At 38.1% G+C, this 19052-nt stretch overlaps 1 protein-coding gene across 1 annotated transcript; it reads right to left on the bottom strand.

Annotated features, from left to right (window-relative positions):
* Positions 1-6303: 6303 nt before the first annotated feature.
* Positions 6304-14882, bottom strand: LOC145230129 (serine protease ami-like). The gene is made up of 6 exons (XM_080095506.1): positions 13858-14882; positions 13628-13784; positions 11096-11217; positions 9197-9355; positions 7614-7750; positions 6304-7063 (listed from the first exon to the last, which is right to left on the bottom strand). Exons 1-6 carry the CDS (start codon positions 13925-13927, stop codon positions 6695-6697), a joined length of 1014 nt encoding a protein of 337 aa, XP_079951632.1. The 5' UTR covers positions 13928-14882; the 3' UTR covers positions 6304-6694.
* Positions 14883-19052: the final 4170 nt, after the last annotated feature.

The following is a 19052-nucleotide window of genomic DNA, read 5'->3' as shown; positions in this document are numbered from 1 at the left end:
TACTATATTCCAGGTTTACTCCAGGGCAAGCCGCTTATGATTGTAAACCACATGTTAAGTTGTCAAAATAATGTAGTCCACCCTTGATTGTAAGTAGCACGTTGTAATGTTGTTGTGCAGAAATTAATGTAAGTGATAAATATATGCAAACGTTGAATGCAACTGCTTTTAAAATACAGGGTGTTGGAAACAATTATCAGCAAGGCATTCAAAAGGTAAGCTTCTCTTGATTGTATGTCCCACAAACAGCAAGTCAAAAAAGTAAAGTCATCGCTTTCACTCAAATGAATACAGTAAACATTACACACTGTTGACAGAGCTGCTAATTTCTGCCTGTGGATCCCTTTCATAGATCCATTAATTTTTGTGAACTCTCTTAACAACATCCGATTCTTCAAGCAAGGTTGCAGGCTGGGGGATAAATGCGTAAACCTAGGAGGAAAATATACCACATGCCTGGTTGTCTACTGCAGATTTTCAGTTCAGTCGTCGAAAAATTAACTGGGTGGATTGAACCAAAGTATATATAAAACACAAGTAGTCCAACCCATTGTTACGCGATAGAGCCGCATGGATGCCATTTTGTGTCCAAATTAATACAGAAGGTATAGGGAAAAACACATAAATTGTCTTATTTTTACAAACTGGTGGGATTTAACACGAATTTGATAGGCCAAATCGAATAAAATGATTGGGTTCTAACATTTGCGCATAATAATGCTCGCCGAACGCAAATATTTAAAGTTTACGTGAAAATTAAGCGGCCAAATTTACATGAAAAACAGCAATTTAGCTTTTAATATTGCGTTGAAATGTTAGAACCCGAAATTTTCATTCAATTTGACGAATCAAATTCGCGTCTAAGCTCTCCAGTTTGTAAAAATCAGACAATTTATGTGTTATTTTTCTTTCCCTGCTGTGTCATTTTGGACACAAAATGGCTCCATAGGCTTTATTGCGTAACAATAGGTTGGACAACTTGTGTTTTATGTAGACTTTGGTTTAAACAATCATACTATACAACTGTTTCGGTTGGCCGAAACATTTCGGCCGAATACGCTATTTTCTAATGTTTCGGTTTCGGCCCGAACTTTTTTAAAAATTCGGCCGAAACCGAACTTTTTGATTGCATGGAATTAATACCTAAATTTTCATTTTCGCCCAGACGAAACATCGTAAGTTAACTATTTGTGGTATCTATAAAATACGAGCCATATACTGTCTGCAAAATATTACAAGTTTAGTAAAAGCTTGCGCGGTGTGAAAGTGATTTTGGTTTGTCATAATTGAGTTTACTTGTATCAACAACACAAGGTTCAGTTGAAAACGTCCATAAGAAAGGGGATTTTAGGTTCGGCCTGATTCGGCCGATTTCGGCCCGAACCTTTTTAGGCGGGTTCGGTGCATCACTAGTTTGAATAGTAGATTGCGTAGAGTTTGTATTTTAGAGGAGTCCATCTTTAGTGGCAGTGCCAGTTTAAAACGCGCAAAAAAGTATAAATACGTTGCTTTCGAATTCTAGAAGGCACTACACTAGGTCATAGAGTTCTCCACAGAACGCAAAAAGGTTTATATTTAAAAAATAAAAAAATAAAACTATCTGACCGACAAGAGCAAAGCAATTAAATGCACTTAACCAAACTCGAATACAAAACAATTGAGGGTCGAAATGTAACGGATGCGTTACGAAACTTTCGTATCATACTAATAAAAAAGCACCCTACGCTGCAATGTTTAAAGTAACAGCACACGCGCCGCATTATAGTGCTGTAATCAATTTTATTCGCATTTTAAACGCTTATAACCTAATAAAGTACTGAACTTATGGCAGTCGTCGTAGTGAGCCTATCGGTAATTTAATTATTTTGTCCTAGTTTTAAATTTTCTGATTTTAACACACAGAGGCCATGTGCGAAAGCCTTCAAAATCAGCCCAAACTGTACCTTTAGCTTTACCCTACAGAAATCTAGGTGGGTTTTAAACAACAGCTTTGTGTTAACACAAACACATATTTAGTTTAAGTAACTGCAAATCAGGTTTTGCTTCAGAGTCGTTTATTGGCAATTAATTCAGCCCCAAGGAAGTCAAAAAGTATCGGCACGTATACCTACAGCTTTAATGTGAGTACAAAGATAGAATAAGATATAGAATAAATCAAGAAAACGATTGCACATTCATTTGTGGCAAATCCATGGGCCTGGTGGGCAGCATTAAATGTGGGAATGCTACGCTGTCTAGCGGTAATGTAGCACTTTTGCGAACTACCGTTGAATCGTCGTTGAGAATAAGCGTAGTATGTGTTCTAAACGTGGTTAAACGGCTTTTGGGGGGGTATATGTTCCCCAGTTATAACTGTGATTAGTCCGTCAGCCTATAGACCACATCTTACCTATAAATATGAAATTAAAATAAACGGATATTTTTTCCTGCGATTTCTCTGCAAAATAAGTATCATTATGTTTTCTATGTTTCCCGCCAGTAACCTTAACTCTCTTGTATGGCGCAATGTTGTGCAACATTTATTTATCACACAATCGGTGCTTGTGATGTCACAACCTTAGCACTGTTGTACTGAAGTCGCGTCTTGTAAGCGTGGCTGCCTCGTGTTTATTAACGACTGGATGTTATAGAGCAGGGGTCGGCAACCCCTGGCACGCGTACCAAGGTTGTTTTTCATGGCACGCCAAGCGATTTGCGTGTTTATATTGAAGTAACAGTTTAACCCAGGGGTGTCCAACAACGTGACACGCGTGCCAAAAGTGGCACGCTGAGCATTTGAAAATGGCACGCAAGCTTTTGCAAATTCAGATGGTAAACATTAGGATTTGTCACGCAATTGAATTTCTTTCTATTGATTCTTCTTGGCCTTTATTCTAACTTCAGTAAGGATTATCAGTTGGAAAGTTACTCAACTCACTAATTAAATTGTTCGTTTTTTAACAAAACTTAAGCCCCGTTGCAAACTATTTGTATCTTGTGTCGCGTAGACATAATAAAAGGTTTTTGAAGTATCGTAAATTGAGCCCGTACCGACGTTTACGAAATGGTTTGGAAAAAGTACCAAACGTTGGCACGCGAGTATATTTTGAAACTAAATTTGGCACGGCGGTGTGTTCGAGTTGGACACCCCTGGTTTAACCTGTTACACTGCTTGTTTGCAGTTTTTATCATGTCATTGTCTTAAAATTGGCCGTAGGCTACATGCACAAAACACCCTGCGTTCTCTATTTTATTGATACCTGCTGGCACGAACCACTATTATTTAGAAAAACGTTGGCACGCGAGGTCATTAACACATGGAAATAACAAGTAAATTGGCACGCGTCGCCTAAAACAGGGGTCGGCAACCTTTTTTGTACCGCGGACCGTTTTTGAAACCGAAATTTTATCGCGGACCGGCCTTCAAAAAACTACAAATATTCAGCAATGAAAACGACTAAATTACTTTATAATCCCTGGGATATGGGCAAAATGTTAAAAAGCATTTAACCTAAAATAGCATACGGCCCGGTAACCAACTCCTCGCGGACCGGCACCGGGCCCCGGACCGGCGGTTGCCGACCACTGGCCTAAAAGGTTGCCGACCCCTGTTATAGAGGCAGCATGCTTTATCTAATTGACCGGTTATGTTTGTTTCTTTGGTAACGAATAGGAAATTTGTGCTAACTGAACTGTTTCCGGTCGTCCAACGTGTAATTTGTGCATTTCTGGCCCACGGATGCCACCGTCGTCAGCCAACTTGCTGTTGCTGTAAATAACTGTATTTTTCCGGTAAGCCTTGTTGCTTAAAGTCTCGCAGTTCGTTACTAATGTGTTTTGGTGATGTTTATTGAATTTGATGCTGTATTTGCAGAACCTAAAATCTACTGATCGCCTACTGTGTTACTGTGACTCTCGTCCTATAATAGTTCGGTAAGAGTTAACTGTACTGATAATTTCTCGTCTGTTTCCTAAATTTAGTGCATATTTGCAGAAACCGCATTTGCCCTTGTGCTCGTCTTGCTGCTGAACCCTCGAGCGCCACCCCTGTCCTTAATAGTCTAAATAAAAGAATTCGTTATTTTCGCTCTTGGTGCCTTGGAGTTGTTGAGCGCGAGGAAAGGCGCGTTGAGAACCGTTCTAGGAATTTAAGCGATCACCCCTGCTGTGCTGTCTGGGCTCATAGAGTCACGCCCTCTATGCAAAAAAACATGTCGTTAAAATCGGACCTAAACACCATGGCGACTAAAGCATTTATAATAGCCTAGGAAGGGTTGTCATATTTGCGTGAGTAAAACTATTGACGGTTTTAATAAATATTACAAACTTGCGTTATATAGCATGTTGCTATATTATCAACCCAAACAGTCCAATTTTTGGTAAAATAGCAATACTATTAAAGAGAAAAAACGTGCAATTTTAAACGTTTTAAATGCATACTGACCAGTTGTTTCGCATGTTGTAGGGTGCAACCGGACAGACAGACTATACTTTTAAAGCAGTGGTTCCCAAACTTTTTCATATTTTTTTCAAAACGGTCCCTTTGCCATTATTTCGAGGGCTCGCGGTCCTTAAGCCTAAATGTGTATTTCATAAAAACGAAAGTTGATTGCAGGATTTTAGCTAGTGATGCAAAATTGCGCATAACAATCATCCAAAGACAGCATATGACACCACAAACAGGACAAAAACATTACGATTGTGCGCGAACAATTGCATTTTTGATAGTTGTCATTCAATAAAGGCCATTGTTTAGCAATGGAGACAGTCGATTCTCAATTCTACTTTGATTTAAACTTATTTAGTGGCACAAACTGACGCCAAATAAGATTATAGAATTACTTTAACCGCTTCGCGGTCCCCCCAAAATTGCCTCACGGACCCCTAAAGGACCGCGGACCCCAGTTTGGGAACCGCTGTTTTAAAGCGTTAACTCTCGAGTCCCTTCAGAAAGGAATTTTGAGAACTACTGTGGGTTAGACCAGCGGTCGGCAACCGCCGGGCCACGGCCCGGTACCGGTCTGTGACGAGTTCGTCACCGGGCCGTATACTTTTTAAAATTAAATGCTTCAAAACATTTTGCTCATGTATCCCGGGAATGAAAAACTAATTTAGGCGTTTTCATTTCTAAATATTTGTAATTTCATGAACGCCGGTCCGCGATAAAATTTCAGTTTCAAAAACGGTCCGCAGGAGAAAAAAGGTTGCCGACCCCTGGGTTAGACTACCAGATGCCAAAATCAGGCATTAAAAGTGTTTTGAAAATTATTTCCGGGCACAGATTTTAGGCCGAAATTCCGAATCAGTCTAGATTCTAGAAAATCTGGTAACCCTAACAAACAATGATTTTCATTCACGCGTATGAGGTACTTGCAAAAAAGAACCACACACATTTTGGTCAGCTAAGATATAGTAATCTACAATAAGGTTATTTAGAAGATAGCATTGGAATCACCATTGGTACTAATAAATCCACCCCAACCCTAAATAGTCCTAAACTTTATTACAAATTTACTTTTAAATATTCGCAAATGCTCTTTGCGCCACTTATCGGTATTTAGCAAACTTTTCTGATGTGAGTTTTTACTTTAGAAGAATTTCCAACATTCTGGCTTGTTATAATGATGTACGACAAAAGCGTTGTGAACTATAACTAAAAACGCTCGGCTGAGTACAATTATGTTTAACCGGTCTATACCAACGTGTACTTTAAGACCGCAAACCTTTTGCCAATGTATCGGACTTTTCATGGATCTTTGGACTTTAAATTCAAACATTTTGACGCATGTAATATTAGTTATGTATTTTGTTTTGTTGCAAAGTCTTAAACGACCTTTCGCACATAAGTGTTTGCAACTACGGCAGAACACAATAAGCATTTCGCGTGTACGTGTTATGCAACTAATCTCGTGACCCGATCGCTATATAAACGAGCATTTTTAAAACCTAAAAAACACACAGAAGACAGAGACAGTGAGATAATAAGCTTGTAGCGCTGTTGTTTTGTTTCGTCAAAATATAGACTTGTAAATATTAACTGTAATGCTTGGCGTCATTTAGACTTGATTTATTCAGCAATAGGTTTGTTTATTCAGATTTGAGTCAGATTCGGAGGGTTTTCTATTGTCTACCTTTCTTAGGTCAGTACACCAACATACGGCACATATTCCAATTTCACGAACATATCTTCAATGATCGTTTCTTAACTTTGCGTCGTCTGTCGAACCAACGGGGAGAAATGATAATGTTTCAAATTCTCAATTGTAAAAAAATACCAAGAAACAGTGAAAAACCACTGCCTTAGCTATCGAGTTCCGAATAGGCTTAACAGAAAACAACAGGTTTATTCGAATTTTAAGCGAGGATTAACACACGTTTTGCTTCAAATATATGGATTGCCGTGCAACGTAAACATTGTTGTAACTCCACAAAACATAATATCAGTTTTTTTTTATTTACATGCCTTAAAAATAAAATTCTCAAGAAGCTTACTTTAGTTTAGTTTAAATGTAGACTTGGCGCAGACTAATTTATGTTTTGTCACGGCTTTTTGGTTGTCATCGGCTATCTCGTTGCTTGCATGAGGCCATAACTTTAAAAACTCGCAATTTTGGAGCTCGTCAATAAAACGTTTTTTACAGCGCTTTGTAGTAAAATGCATTGCAAATAATGGATGGCGCAGAAATAGACCACGATGCCAGACGACATGTGCAGTTTAGTAATCGTGATGATTGGTGGCCAAGTGAATGAGATAATCACTTGGTATTTGTACCGGAAAGAGAAATGGATATCCAGGATGATATTCAATTCCAATTTCTTCCTCTGAACATGGTTTAGGACTGCATTTTGCCTTTGTCGATTGAGGACATACGACCGTTTGCCTTGTTCCTCTCAAGGGATCGTCGTTCGGTTGAATTTCACTTAATATCCAAGACATATGAGGATATATCGCTGTATATACGGCAGGTCTCCCGGGTACACCACATGTTGAGGAACCGGCTATGGTAATAGCAGCAAGGTGATAGCCGTTACATCTGCTGTTCGCAAGTCGTGGTTTGCACATCAATGGTCCACCCATGTCACCCTACATTAAAAAACAGAAGCGTTCGAATTGAATAGAAAGTGCTCGGTAGAGCTACTAACGTAAGAATCCAAATTACAAAAAGTTTGCAAATCATTCCGATAAAGGACGTAAAGAGCACAGTTATGTAAATTAACAGTGAGAACCAAGTTCATAGGTTGGTGTTATGGTTATTATTATTATTTTAAAACCTCACCCCAACCGCAATATTTCTAACCGTCAGTATTTTTACACAATTTGCTTTCAAACACCCGCAAATGTTTATTATGCCCACTACCTTAAGTACGCCCTTACCAGACTTTCCCAAATGCATAGCGACAATAACGCGTTATTCGTAAACTTGCATGTTGGGTTACCGTACGATAACATTGACACATAACAACTTGGCAGTTGCGTTAACATAAAGTCACATATATTTGTCTAATACTCTAAAGTCTAAAAAAAAACAGACGCTGGATTGACAAGCCAATACACAATCAGAAACAATAACTTTTGTATTCATTGTCCACATCCTATTAATATGCATATTAATAGTTTGAAAACATAAACCTACTTTACATGTGTCTCTCGATTTCTCCACCGTACAGACTTTATCTGGTCCGACCCATGGACCATAGACCAGTTCGCACGTTCTTTTTGACACGAAGGGAAAACGAACTTCCTGTAGGATGGTTGCTCTATCACCTGTATCTGGTAAACAATTGCCAACAAAATTCAATGTTAAAAGGCACTGACTCGTAGTGAACCAGACAAGTCACGATAAAACACAACAAAGTGCATCCTTAATTCCTAACAAAACAATTGCCAAAACAGGACAAGTTAGAGAGGACCCAATCTTTGTCACCAAAGATTTTTTTCGACTTTTTGGTCTAAAAAATGCTGATAGGTCAGATCAGGCCTGCACAACCCCAAAAGTATACCAAAACAGGAAAAAATGTTTGTCTCGGGCCGAGTGATAACGTTCTTATAATATTTATAAAATATGACCGCGAAAACTTATGTTTTAGGACGGATCTAACGACAAAATAATGGTGTGTGTAACAACAGTGCAGTCTTACCTATCACACTAAAGCTGCAAAATTAATTACTTTGAATCACTTTTGCGCTATAATCTACATTCTACAGTAGGCTACACAGTGTGCCGCGAAAAAATGTACGCTAATGCGCTGCATACCAAAAACAAATTAAGAACCGCTGGGTTCGGTATATTTAACATAAAACCAAGTTAACATACACATCTGGTTGTTTGTTGTATGAACAATGTGAAAAAACAGGCAACATATAGTAAATTTTAAATGCCAAATTTTTCATAGCTGTAACAAAAAGCATGAGGACACTGGCGGCCGTTTCAGAAAAACGTGCCTGTGCCGCTGTCAGCAGCAAAAAGGCTGTGTACTCCTGAATTGGAAGGTTGTGTAGCCCTGAGTTAACCTTATGTTTTCATATTCCAGACACCAGATGTAATATTATGATATAAATCATATTGCTTTTTGAACGCCCTTTTACTTTTATTCTTGGAGACCCTACTTCTGTACGTCAGGAGTAAACAAATCACACGTTCAATTGTGAACGAAACCCGTTTATGACTTGCCCGTTACATTATTGTGTAATATGCAAGCAATCAATTCGTAGTACGGTTTTGTAGTGATTGTCTAACGACTTAGTTAATGCGGCCGAGCGCTGAGCATAAAAAATGCGAAGCTCGGTAAGTGCTCGGTTTCTCTCTCGGTTCGGCCAGGCACAAGTCAATTGCTACCTGCAAATTTTGCTTTCAAAGCGCTGACAAGCCCCGACAAATGATGCATTGTGATTAGTACAAAGTACATGACATCATCATCAATACCTAGTCAAATCTATTTTAACTGGTCGATGATGGAAGAGATAGGCCTATGATAAAAATAACTTTGACGTTTTGTTTTGTTTTACCTGATCTATCTTTTTCCAGCGCCCCCCCAATCGCCCAATCATTCTCTCAATGATAGCAAACGCCCCCAGGGGGACGCTGGCGCCCCCGTTGAGAACCACTGCAGTAGATAGAAAAACATGGAGACAATGGCTTGTGAGGTTGTGCACTCCTGATCTACGTAATCTACATACATGTCAAACACAAACTAAATTACAGATAAAGAAACCTACCAGTGACTCCGTATCCGGTTGCGACGCACTTGGGTATTTCAGCACCTTGTGTCAAGCGCGTCCAATCATTTTTATAATCGGATGGTAAGCACGCAACGTTGTTGATGGACTCCTTGCCAGCAAGCTTTATTAAAGCTAAGTTTGCGAAGTCAAAAACATCTAAATAAACAGAAAAAAACACCACTTTTAGCGAATTAAGTTTATGTCACGACCAGACATGTGTTGCGTATATATTTTAACATGGATTTTGAGATACTGATAAAAAAACTAAACTTACTCGAAACTAACAATCGCACGATAGTTTGCAAACCTCGCGATAAAGTTCCATTTTAACCAAATACGTCCTTAATTTCAACTACGTTGATAATACCCTTGGTTTTGCTGTTCAGACAAAAAACCTCAAGTAGTGCTATACAATAGTTATTGTACAAGTTATCATCTCGTTCTTACAATATTTTGTTTATCTGCTAATTTATTTGTAACGTGATTAGCAACTACCTACATCTTGTCACTAAACACTATAGCTAAAGTATGGAGTATAGGGTTCTTTTCATATCTTAGTTATTTGTTCACTTGATTATTTATCTTTTTCCGCTCTTTGTGACGACATATAAACACAATCTCGTTGTTGCAAACATTGGTACTTGCACGAACTTTCAAACATATGGCCTGCTACATAACTGAGTTCTAGCAGATGTGCTTTGTGTTAATAATATTTAGGTCTTAAAACATGATGTCAATTAGAACAGAACATTCAGCCCTTCCATACAAAAGCGATTCTCCTGTGCGGCCCGCCAAGTATTTGTTAAACCCCAATGTGACCTATTATTTTCTTAGTCTTGGACCACCCTGACCTATACTTTAATACACCTTGCTTCAATTGCAAAACATGCAGTGAGGTAAAGCTACTGACATCATAACTCACATCAGACAAAGGTGGCTGATAGGTGACGAAAAGAACTCAGATCACAGAAAGTGAAAGAGTAAAATTTAAGTTTCAACCTTGGTTTTAACGTATTTTTTATAAAAACCCTTACCCAAACCCAAATCGCTTTTAACCATTTTCACAGTTTTTTTGAAAATATGCTCTATTATAACATAATCAAAACGTTTGAGAACCACGAAGATTTGGGGAAGGTACCTTATATAAGTTAAGTTGAGTATAATTTGCTGGATGAAACAATTCATGGCAGGACAGTTGCGGTAAAATATTTACCAAACATTTATTGTTCAAGATTATAGCAGGCCTGCGCCAGGCCAGAAAGTGGTTGTTGAAAAAGTTTGTGTTTCATGTGTATAATGAGATGATACTCTACTTAAAAAATATCTAGATGTTAATGCTTTGACCAAGTTCAGCATCACTGATGAGCAAAACAACATACGTCACACACCATATTAGATTTTGTACCCGCCAGCTAAAACGATCGTGAATCACAAAAATGCCACGCTAATACGTCTTAAAAAGTGCCCAGCAAATCTTTATTTCAAGTGGGCAATTGGAAGAAACTCAAGTAAAAACTGTTGACCAATTTTCACTGACACTATAGGGCCAGGACTCAATTTCCACCGAAAGCACCGATATTCGACAGGCATCCATGCTGAAAAGGCTAAATTACTTCCACATCTGAGTTTTTCAAAAAAAATTGCGGTGAAACAGACATCTTTATCAAATTTATCATGTTTGCGGACAGTATCGTATATTTACCTGTAGCTTTTTTTAACGAAATAGTTTGTAGGCAGATCTTCAAACATAAAAATGCGAAACATGGAGAAAATATCAGAGACATGAATTTTAGATTACGTGCAGTATAGTGTACCAATAAAGAAAATGTTCAGAGACCTGAACAATTATAAATATTACATTTGGGATTACAATTTAAAATACTACGATTTACTTACTGTGATCGTCTATGTGACAGCGATGAGTTACGACCTTTTCAGCTGAGTAAAACCTCCTACCCTCTTCATAGCTACTCGATATATTCCAAACTCCAAAATAAACTGATACTTGGGTGGGATTTCTGTGAAAAACAATTTCGGCTCAAAGGTAATTAAGCTATACTTCTATAAATTGAGTGATTATGTTAGAAGACACTACCACAGAATTGTTTCTTATCAAGCCACATAAAACTCCGAAAGCAATGTAAAACATCCTTATTTTGTGATAAACGAAAAATATCTGGTGGTACTTAATTATCTAACAGGTTAGGTTAAAACCCATCGTTCAATCGCACTTATTACGGCAAAACGGCAGCATTCAAATTGTAACCGCTTTACGTCATAGGTTCCAAGCCTTTTTCATTCGTTGACCGCTTTACAGATTTCGGTTGGAAAATATACCCCTAAGTTTCTTTATCACTGAATTTTTGTATACGTAACAAATTTAGCTAGCGTTGACCCCCAATCATGTCTAATTTACTTCCTGGAGGTAAAATTAATCCCTGTCGAGAACCAGTGCTTTACAAGGAAGTTTGCAGAGTTCTATAAGCGAATCTGAGATTTCGGCCTGAACCCGAAAATTCCCGTAACCTGGTCCGAAACCGGAATAAACCAAAAGGTAGTCCCGAAAGTTTGTGTAATCGTGCCATAATTTAGGCCGTGTGTAAAGTCATGCGCGAATGAAATCCGAAACTAAAACTAACTAAAGCCCGATACCGAACAAAAATTATGGCACGATTTCGTAAATTCGATTTGGCAAAAACGAAATAAAATTTGAATTACATAGCGTTTGCGTTACTAAAACTATCAGCTATTTTGGGCTTATAATTGAAGTACACCACTTACACTTAAAAAATTCCAGAAAAACAAAATTATTGACCGTACTAGCATCAGGCAGGTGTCTCAGCTTAAAAGCAATAATTAATTGTTTGTTTGGTTTCACGTTTTGGTGTGTGATGACATGTGTGAAGTGGGCGAAATTAAAAATTCATGTTTTGGTCATGTTTGCAACGTGCATGCCACATTGACAATTTACTACCAGAAATCCACGCCTCATATTGTTCTTAAAAAAGATAAAAAAAATGTAGATGCAAAAACTACAACATTAGCCTGCCTTAAAACAACAAACAAACATAAAGTTCACACTCTTATAATATGTATAGAACTGCATATCATTTTCAACTAGAAGGGTGGCTTAGCACATATTGCCCTTGCACATACACTATAGCATATTTTGAAACATTAATATATTTCCTACACTTATTTATATTGGGTCCTATATTAGCCATCGTCTTTTATAACCTTGGTTGTTTCTGCAAGCAAAAACTCATGGGTCCCCACATATGCAAAGTTGTAGATAATGCATTTCAATAGATAACAATGAGTAAGTAGGATAACTAATTGAGGTTCAACACACACAAACTTAAAAGAAGGAAACCACAATGACTCAATCAATAGTACTGCAAAATTTCAGTCCAATCTGCCAACGTTTAAACCAATAGAGGTGTTTTGAGCAACAACTGTTAATGTTTCTGACGTCAAAGGGCTGTTAACAACCCCCGAACTACAATGGCGCAATAACGATAATTGGCATACTTTACAAGCTATCCAAATTTTAGCCAATTCTGACATTGTTTACAAACTCACCCCTTTTAGGGGGCTAGTGGGGTAAATACTAGGGTTATCCGGACAAACAAAGCGGGATGCACATCTACATAACTATATCTACCATCTGTATAAGTTTCAGCCACATCCATCAAGCATTTGATGGCAAAACGAGTCAGACAACCTTCAGGAAAAAAACCATTTTAGGGGGCTAGCGGGGTAAATACTGGGGTTATCAACAAAAACAAAGTGGGATGCACATCTACATAACTACATCTACCATCTGTGTAAATTTCAGCTGAATCCATCAAACATTTGATAGAAAAACGAGTCGGACAAACTTCGGGGGAAAATACCCATTTTAGGGGGCTTGCGGGGTAAATACTGGGGTTATCAACAAAAACAAAGTGGGATGCACATCTACATAACTACATCTACCATCTGTGTAAATTTCGCCCAAATCCATCAAATATTTGATGGAAAAACGAGTCGGACAAACTTCGGGGTAAAAAATACCCATTTTAGGAGGCTAGCGGGGTAAATACTGGGGTTATGAACAAAAACGAAGTGGGATGCACATCTACATAACTACATCTACCATCTGTGTAAATTTCATCCAAATCCATCAAGGATTTGATGGAAAAACGAGTCGGACAAACTTTGGAGAGAAGAAAAATGAAAGAAAAAAAAAGAAAAAAACAAAAAAAAAACACAAACATTTTGAGTAAAATCAATATGTGTCCCCTTCAGGGAAGGGGAACCATAATTACCACGTATCAACGTGAAACAAAACAACCTAAAAGTACAGAGCCTATATATTTTAAATGATTTTTAGATCCTTTTTCGTTTGACAGAAAAATGTTTCAAATAAAGTGATTTAATATTTACCTGACACAGTAGGCTGCTGTCAAAACCCAATTCGTGTGCACCAATACTCCACCACAAAGAATAGCTCTATCTGTTCCATTAATCGGGTTTAAGACAAGAGCCTGCCAAGGATATACTCCTTCTTTACTGTCAATACCACCTACAATTTTCAGCACAGCTGCAAAACAATGCCGGAAAGCGGGATTACATTTAGATTTTGAGGTGTCTAGCAAAATCAAAATGTTTCTTACCTGTTTCGTACAAAGGTAGAATAGAAACGAAAAGAGACGCAAACAGAATCGATGGTCCATGCAGTTTCATGTTTATCTGACTTAAACTGCAACACGTGACTATATAAAGTGGTAACGGTGATATAACAACTTTGTTTTTACCATACCAGTAACTGTTATATCACCACAACTTTCTGAAACAAACTAACATAATTCTAGCAATGTTGGTGTATAATGTTGAAGCTTAACTAAACGCTTTGCTGAAGAACTATTTCTCTGAATTTAAGTATAGTTTTCTTTTTTTGAGATATGAAATAGGTCTGGTTTAAATCGTGACACGATACGATGAGCCCTTAGGGTAAAAAATCGAGTGCTAACGTACACGCAAAAATGCGAACGGCAACTGAGATAAAAAACTTTCTTCTTGCCGTACATCGCAACTTGGGAAAGTTATAGGCATCATTCAACGTGTCGACTATATTCAAAAACATGTATTAAGCTACCAATTACATTTTTGTTGGCTTCAGTCGCGGATTTATTTAACCATACTAAAACACACATCATTGAAACCTTTGTTCACGTGAATCCCAAAAAGTGTTACCTCGTTTGAGAGATAGTCTTGAGATTAACGCATAGTTAATAGCTTTCTCTGAAAACAAGAGTGCGTGATTGCGCGCGTAAGCTGGTGAATGTATAAACAAGCCGTTGTAATCCGATAGATAAAATGACAATCATTGCACACTTCAACGAAACGGTTTTACATTTCATTGATTAAAACTGCATTTATTGCGCCAGGAGGTGTAATGTTGACGTAATTCGCTATTGCAGAAATATGAGTTTGGTTTTATGAGACAACGTCACTAATTGAATTTAAGTTCGCAAAGGTATGTGTTATAGACACACCCACATCCTTCTGGTGGCATTTTTAACGACAAATAATTTTTCTAAAAAGATAAGAAAGGGAAGACAAAATTCCAATATGGGCGCGGTGGGTTTAAATATCAACACAAAAGTTAATTAAGTTTAGCGTATGCCGTGTACAATATCAAATGCATCACCGTTAAGCCGAACCATTTGATTATACTTGCGCAAGTATAATCAAATGGTTCGGCTAAACTTAATTAACTTTTGTGTTGATATTTAAACCGAAATACCGGGCAAAAAACTTAAAATAAACGAAATACCGGGCAAAAGTTGAACGATCTGTTTAAGTAAGCATTGTGAAATGTTTAACAGAAGCGTTTTGCAAATCAAGGACATTTTTGGAGGGTGTTAAGATTGTAACTTTTATTTGTAAGTTTGTTCAAACAACTGTTGTCCAGATACATCAGTACAAAATTAAATCCTGTTTGTGCATGTTCTGTTTCGTCGAGCTGCCTGTGGTAACAAATTTAGCAGGTTTTTAAGTTAGTTATGAAAATATACAACTTATAGGTGGTCTTAAATATCAAAATATAATCCTCTGACAGACGCCCATAAAAAGTTTGACTGCACACACAAAAAATAAACCACTAATACCCTCCGAAACGATACCAGACACCCAGTTTGTGAGAACGATGAACATTCCAACAAATGAACTTTGAAACTGCTATCACCAAATATGAAGAATTATAGTGATCTAAACGTTTTGTTTGGGAATTTGACCAGATTAGTTGATTAAGCAGTTCTAATTTTGCCAAGAAAGAACGAATTGACCACTGCTGGGGCATACATGTAGCCTAGTGGAGCAGGGTCACACAGTTCGGCACATTATTTGCGAATAAAATGTTTTTTAGATTAGGCCAATCACGTGGGAATTACTAATTTTTTACGGCTCACTAGTTTTAAAAACGATGCACTTAAATGATTATAGTTTAATTACAAATAAAAAACTTCTTTTAAAATGACCAGATAAAAACATTACTCAATTTAAAACTGGTTTCAAAAAATATAACGAATTCTATGTTTTGTAATGATGCAACTCTTGGAAGCAAAGTAAAATTACTATTAGTAACCGCCAACCACATTTTTTGCAAAATGTTACAGTACAATCTTACCGCTGTTTGTTTAATTTACTGAATTAAATCTTGCAATTTTAATATAAAAGCGTGTGGTCATATAACATAACATAGAATAAGCTTATATGCTACCCCCAGACACCTGCCTCGTGCTGCCATTTGTTTGTCCTAATACTACTTTCAAATAAAAACGCCTTTGTCAACGCATCAAGCTTGGGTATCATATAATTATAAAAGCATGTGCGAGAGAGGCAAAACTAAAACGCAGATTGCGGTTTGACCAACGGTTATGTCTCTGTAGGCTGGCAATATTCTTTGGTAAATAGCAACCAACAGGGTTATGCTGGTTAAACTTGAAGAGCTGGGAAAGAAACTGCGGGCAAATGCCAACATCTCGCTGAAATCATCGGGCGCTTCAGGCATATTAACACAGTAGGTTAAGAGACAAAGAACATTTTCGGGCGTGATGCAGTCGTGATAGGCGAGTTGAACTTTAATCTGCAGCATGACTACGAAGGTTATATCCGGGGAAAAACACAATGCTGATCTTGGACAAAGCTGATAAGTTAATTACCCCTGAGAACGAACAGATAAATTTCAAATATCTCCTTTTTTTAAAAAAATGACAACTTTGGCATCACAAAATGATGGTGTCACGTAACTTAGGAATAGTTTAAATATGCTATTGCTGCCAGGCATAGTAGCCTATCAAGCTTATATAGCTTTTCTGGCAAATGTATTGATTTGTATTAATGCATTTGCCAGAAGAGCTCTATAAACTTAGGAATAGTTTATTACGTAATTACCCTTTGTGTAATTGTAGATCGAGGGCGTGAGTCAATGCGCCCAGACAGCGCAGCATGGGTGACCGCTTAAATTTCTAGAACGATTCCATACGTGCCTTTCCTTAAAGGAATTTTGTAATGTTGTAAATCGTTGTAAAAACCCTTTCAAATCCTGGTAAATTTATTCTGGGAATCTTTCCCTGTTCTACTGCCATTGTCGCAACGATTTCCACCTTTCATTTTATAAATCACAAGTTCGGGAAATCTTTATTTCCAGGCTGAAATCAATGTTGACAGTGTTGTGAAAACAAATTAATTTCGCTAAAAAGCATCTTCAGTGTCTAGAAAGCAATAAAAGGGATTAAAAATAGAAAAGGCATTGAAAATAGAAAAATCTAATGTTTCCTTTGCACACACAATCAATCCTCAACTGAAAGCCCAACAGACTAAACTGCATGACTGGACACGCAACGAAAGATAAGAAAACGCACGAAAGATAAAGACGTAAAAGCGTAAAAGGCGAAGGAAAAAACACGCGTCACTTACACCTCAGTAAAACCATTTTTTAATGTTTATTTTCGCATTGATTTTGTTTAGCCATTTGTCTTCGGCTAAATCCAGGTCAGCAGTACGTGGCTGTTCAACAAACACGACACAATAGCAACTTTCAATTGATGGCTTTTTCGCAAACTCGTTTGGATGTCGTTCTTTATAATGGTGTAAAAGCGCCGTCCCATCATCGCGCTGCGAAGTGTCAAACTTCGCCCAAATGGCGCGGTGACCCGACCACCGAGTTGCAAACCGATTTTTTGTCTGGCCTACATATTGTTCTTGGCATAAGTTGCAAGTGGCGACGTAAATGCCATAACTCCTACATGTCAGATGTTGCAAGATCTTAAATCTGCGCATCGAGGTTTGCAGAAATGCGGTATGTTTAACCATGCCGGTTTTGTGGTTTCCATGGTTGCCACATAGGGCACAATGCCCGCAGGGATAGCATCCTGATGGAGCGCAATGGTTTAGTCGCCCTAAAGCAAGTTTCCTAGGGCGTAAAAACAGTTGTTGTAGGGAGGGTGGTCGTTTACATGTCACCATACAGTTGGGTTTAAGTGCCCTTTCTTTATCTGTGAGGCGCAGTAGCGCTGGAAATTCCGTGGCCCAAACGAGTTTCTTTGTTCTTTCCTTTACACACGTACTGTTCTTGGAATGTCTTTTGTATTCATAACGCTGATCTTTCCAAGCGTTTGCCTCTTCAACTACAGCAGCAGTCATTCTTTTGGAAAAACCCGAGCAGTTCGCCTTTAACTGCAACCTTTTCAGGCTCTTTGTGTAATCTACATACAACTGGTTAAGATATCTTAGCCGAATCGCTTTACCCCGTACAATCGACCGAAAAGTTGCAGATGGATGGTGCGATGACCCATGTAAAAACAAACGATTGTTGCTGGTTGGCTTTGTGTAGCTGCACGTTACAAACCGATAGGGATGTGCTGGCGTTGTTCTGTGAAGCACATCTAAAAATTCCAATCTCTTGTTGTCTTCGTTTGTGTGTATCGTGCGCAGAGTTAGGTTTAACCCAAATCGCCCAAATTGATGTTTGAGGGCATCATGAATAATTCGCTTGGCAGAAGTCTTACCAACGCAAATAAAAACAATGTCATCAATAAATCTCTTGAAGATTTGCGCTTGAGACAGCACTGGGGCGATTCCAGAAATGATGTGATGCATGGCTATGTTTGCGATAGCAACTGAGTGGTTGTCGCCGGTTGCTATGCCATTTTTTATTCCATAAAAGTGTTCCTGGAACTGCGTGACCACGTTGGTAACAGTAAAGATTGACCAGCGAAGACTTTATGAGGGAATGTTTGATATTGGGATATAGCGATACAACATCAGCTGCAACAATATGCAGAGGGTTTGTATCTAGCTGTTCTGGAATGCTGTCGATGTTAGCTTCTTCCCAGTCAATATACTGTCTGCTATCTTTGCAAAACTCATCTACCGAAGTATGGCAAAATTCCTCACTGATCGGTTGAAGAATAAGTTGAAGAAGCGCGGTTACACGTGTGGTCGTAATGTTGCCTGAAGCTTGCACCAGTCTGACAGGTATATCTTCAATCGAAATGTTATCAAGTTGCGTCACTTCCAGCTTATGTGTCTTAAAAAGAGGGTATGCATAAGCGGGTTCCTGAACAGAAAAGAACTTTGCGATAGAACCTGGTATATGTTTATACTTTCCATCAGCGATTTTCATGCCTATTACATGCTTCAGCATGGTATCGTCTATGGCACCAGCTTGATGGAGACTTGTCACAAATTCTTCGCACTTTTCCTTAATGTTTTCCAAGTGAGACTTTATTGAGTCCTGGTCCAAGCGTAATAGAGGCAATTGTTGTAACTCTCTTTTCATAATGCTGTTGTACGATACCTAATT

The sequence above is a fragment of the Phallusia mammillata genome, chromosome 5 (assembly GCF_965637545.1).
Source record: "Phallusia mammillata chromosome 5, kaPhaMamm4.hap1.1, whole genome shotgun sequence".
Lineage (NCBI taxonomy): Eukaryota > Metazoa > Chordata > Ascidiacea > Phlebobranchia > Ascidiidae > Phallusia > Phallusia mammillata.
The sequence above is the reverse complement of the archived record's forward strand: the minus strand, read 5'-3'. Positions and strand labels throughout refer to the sequence as shown.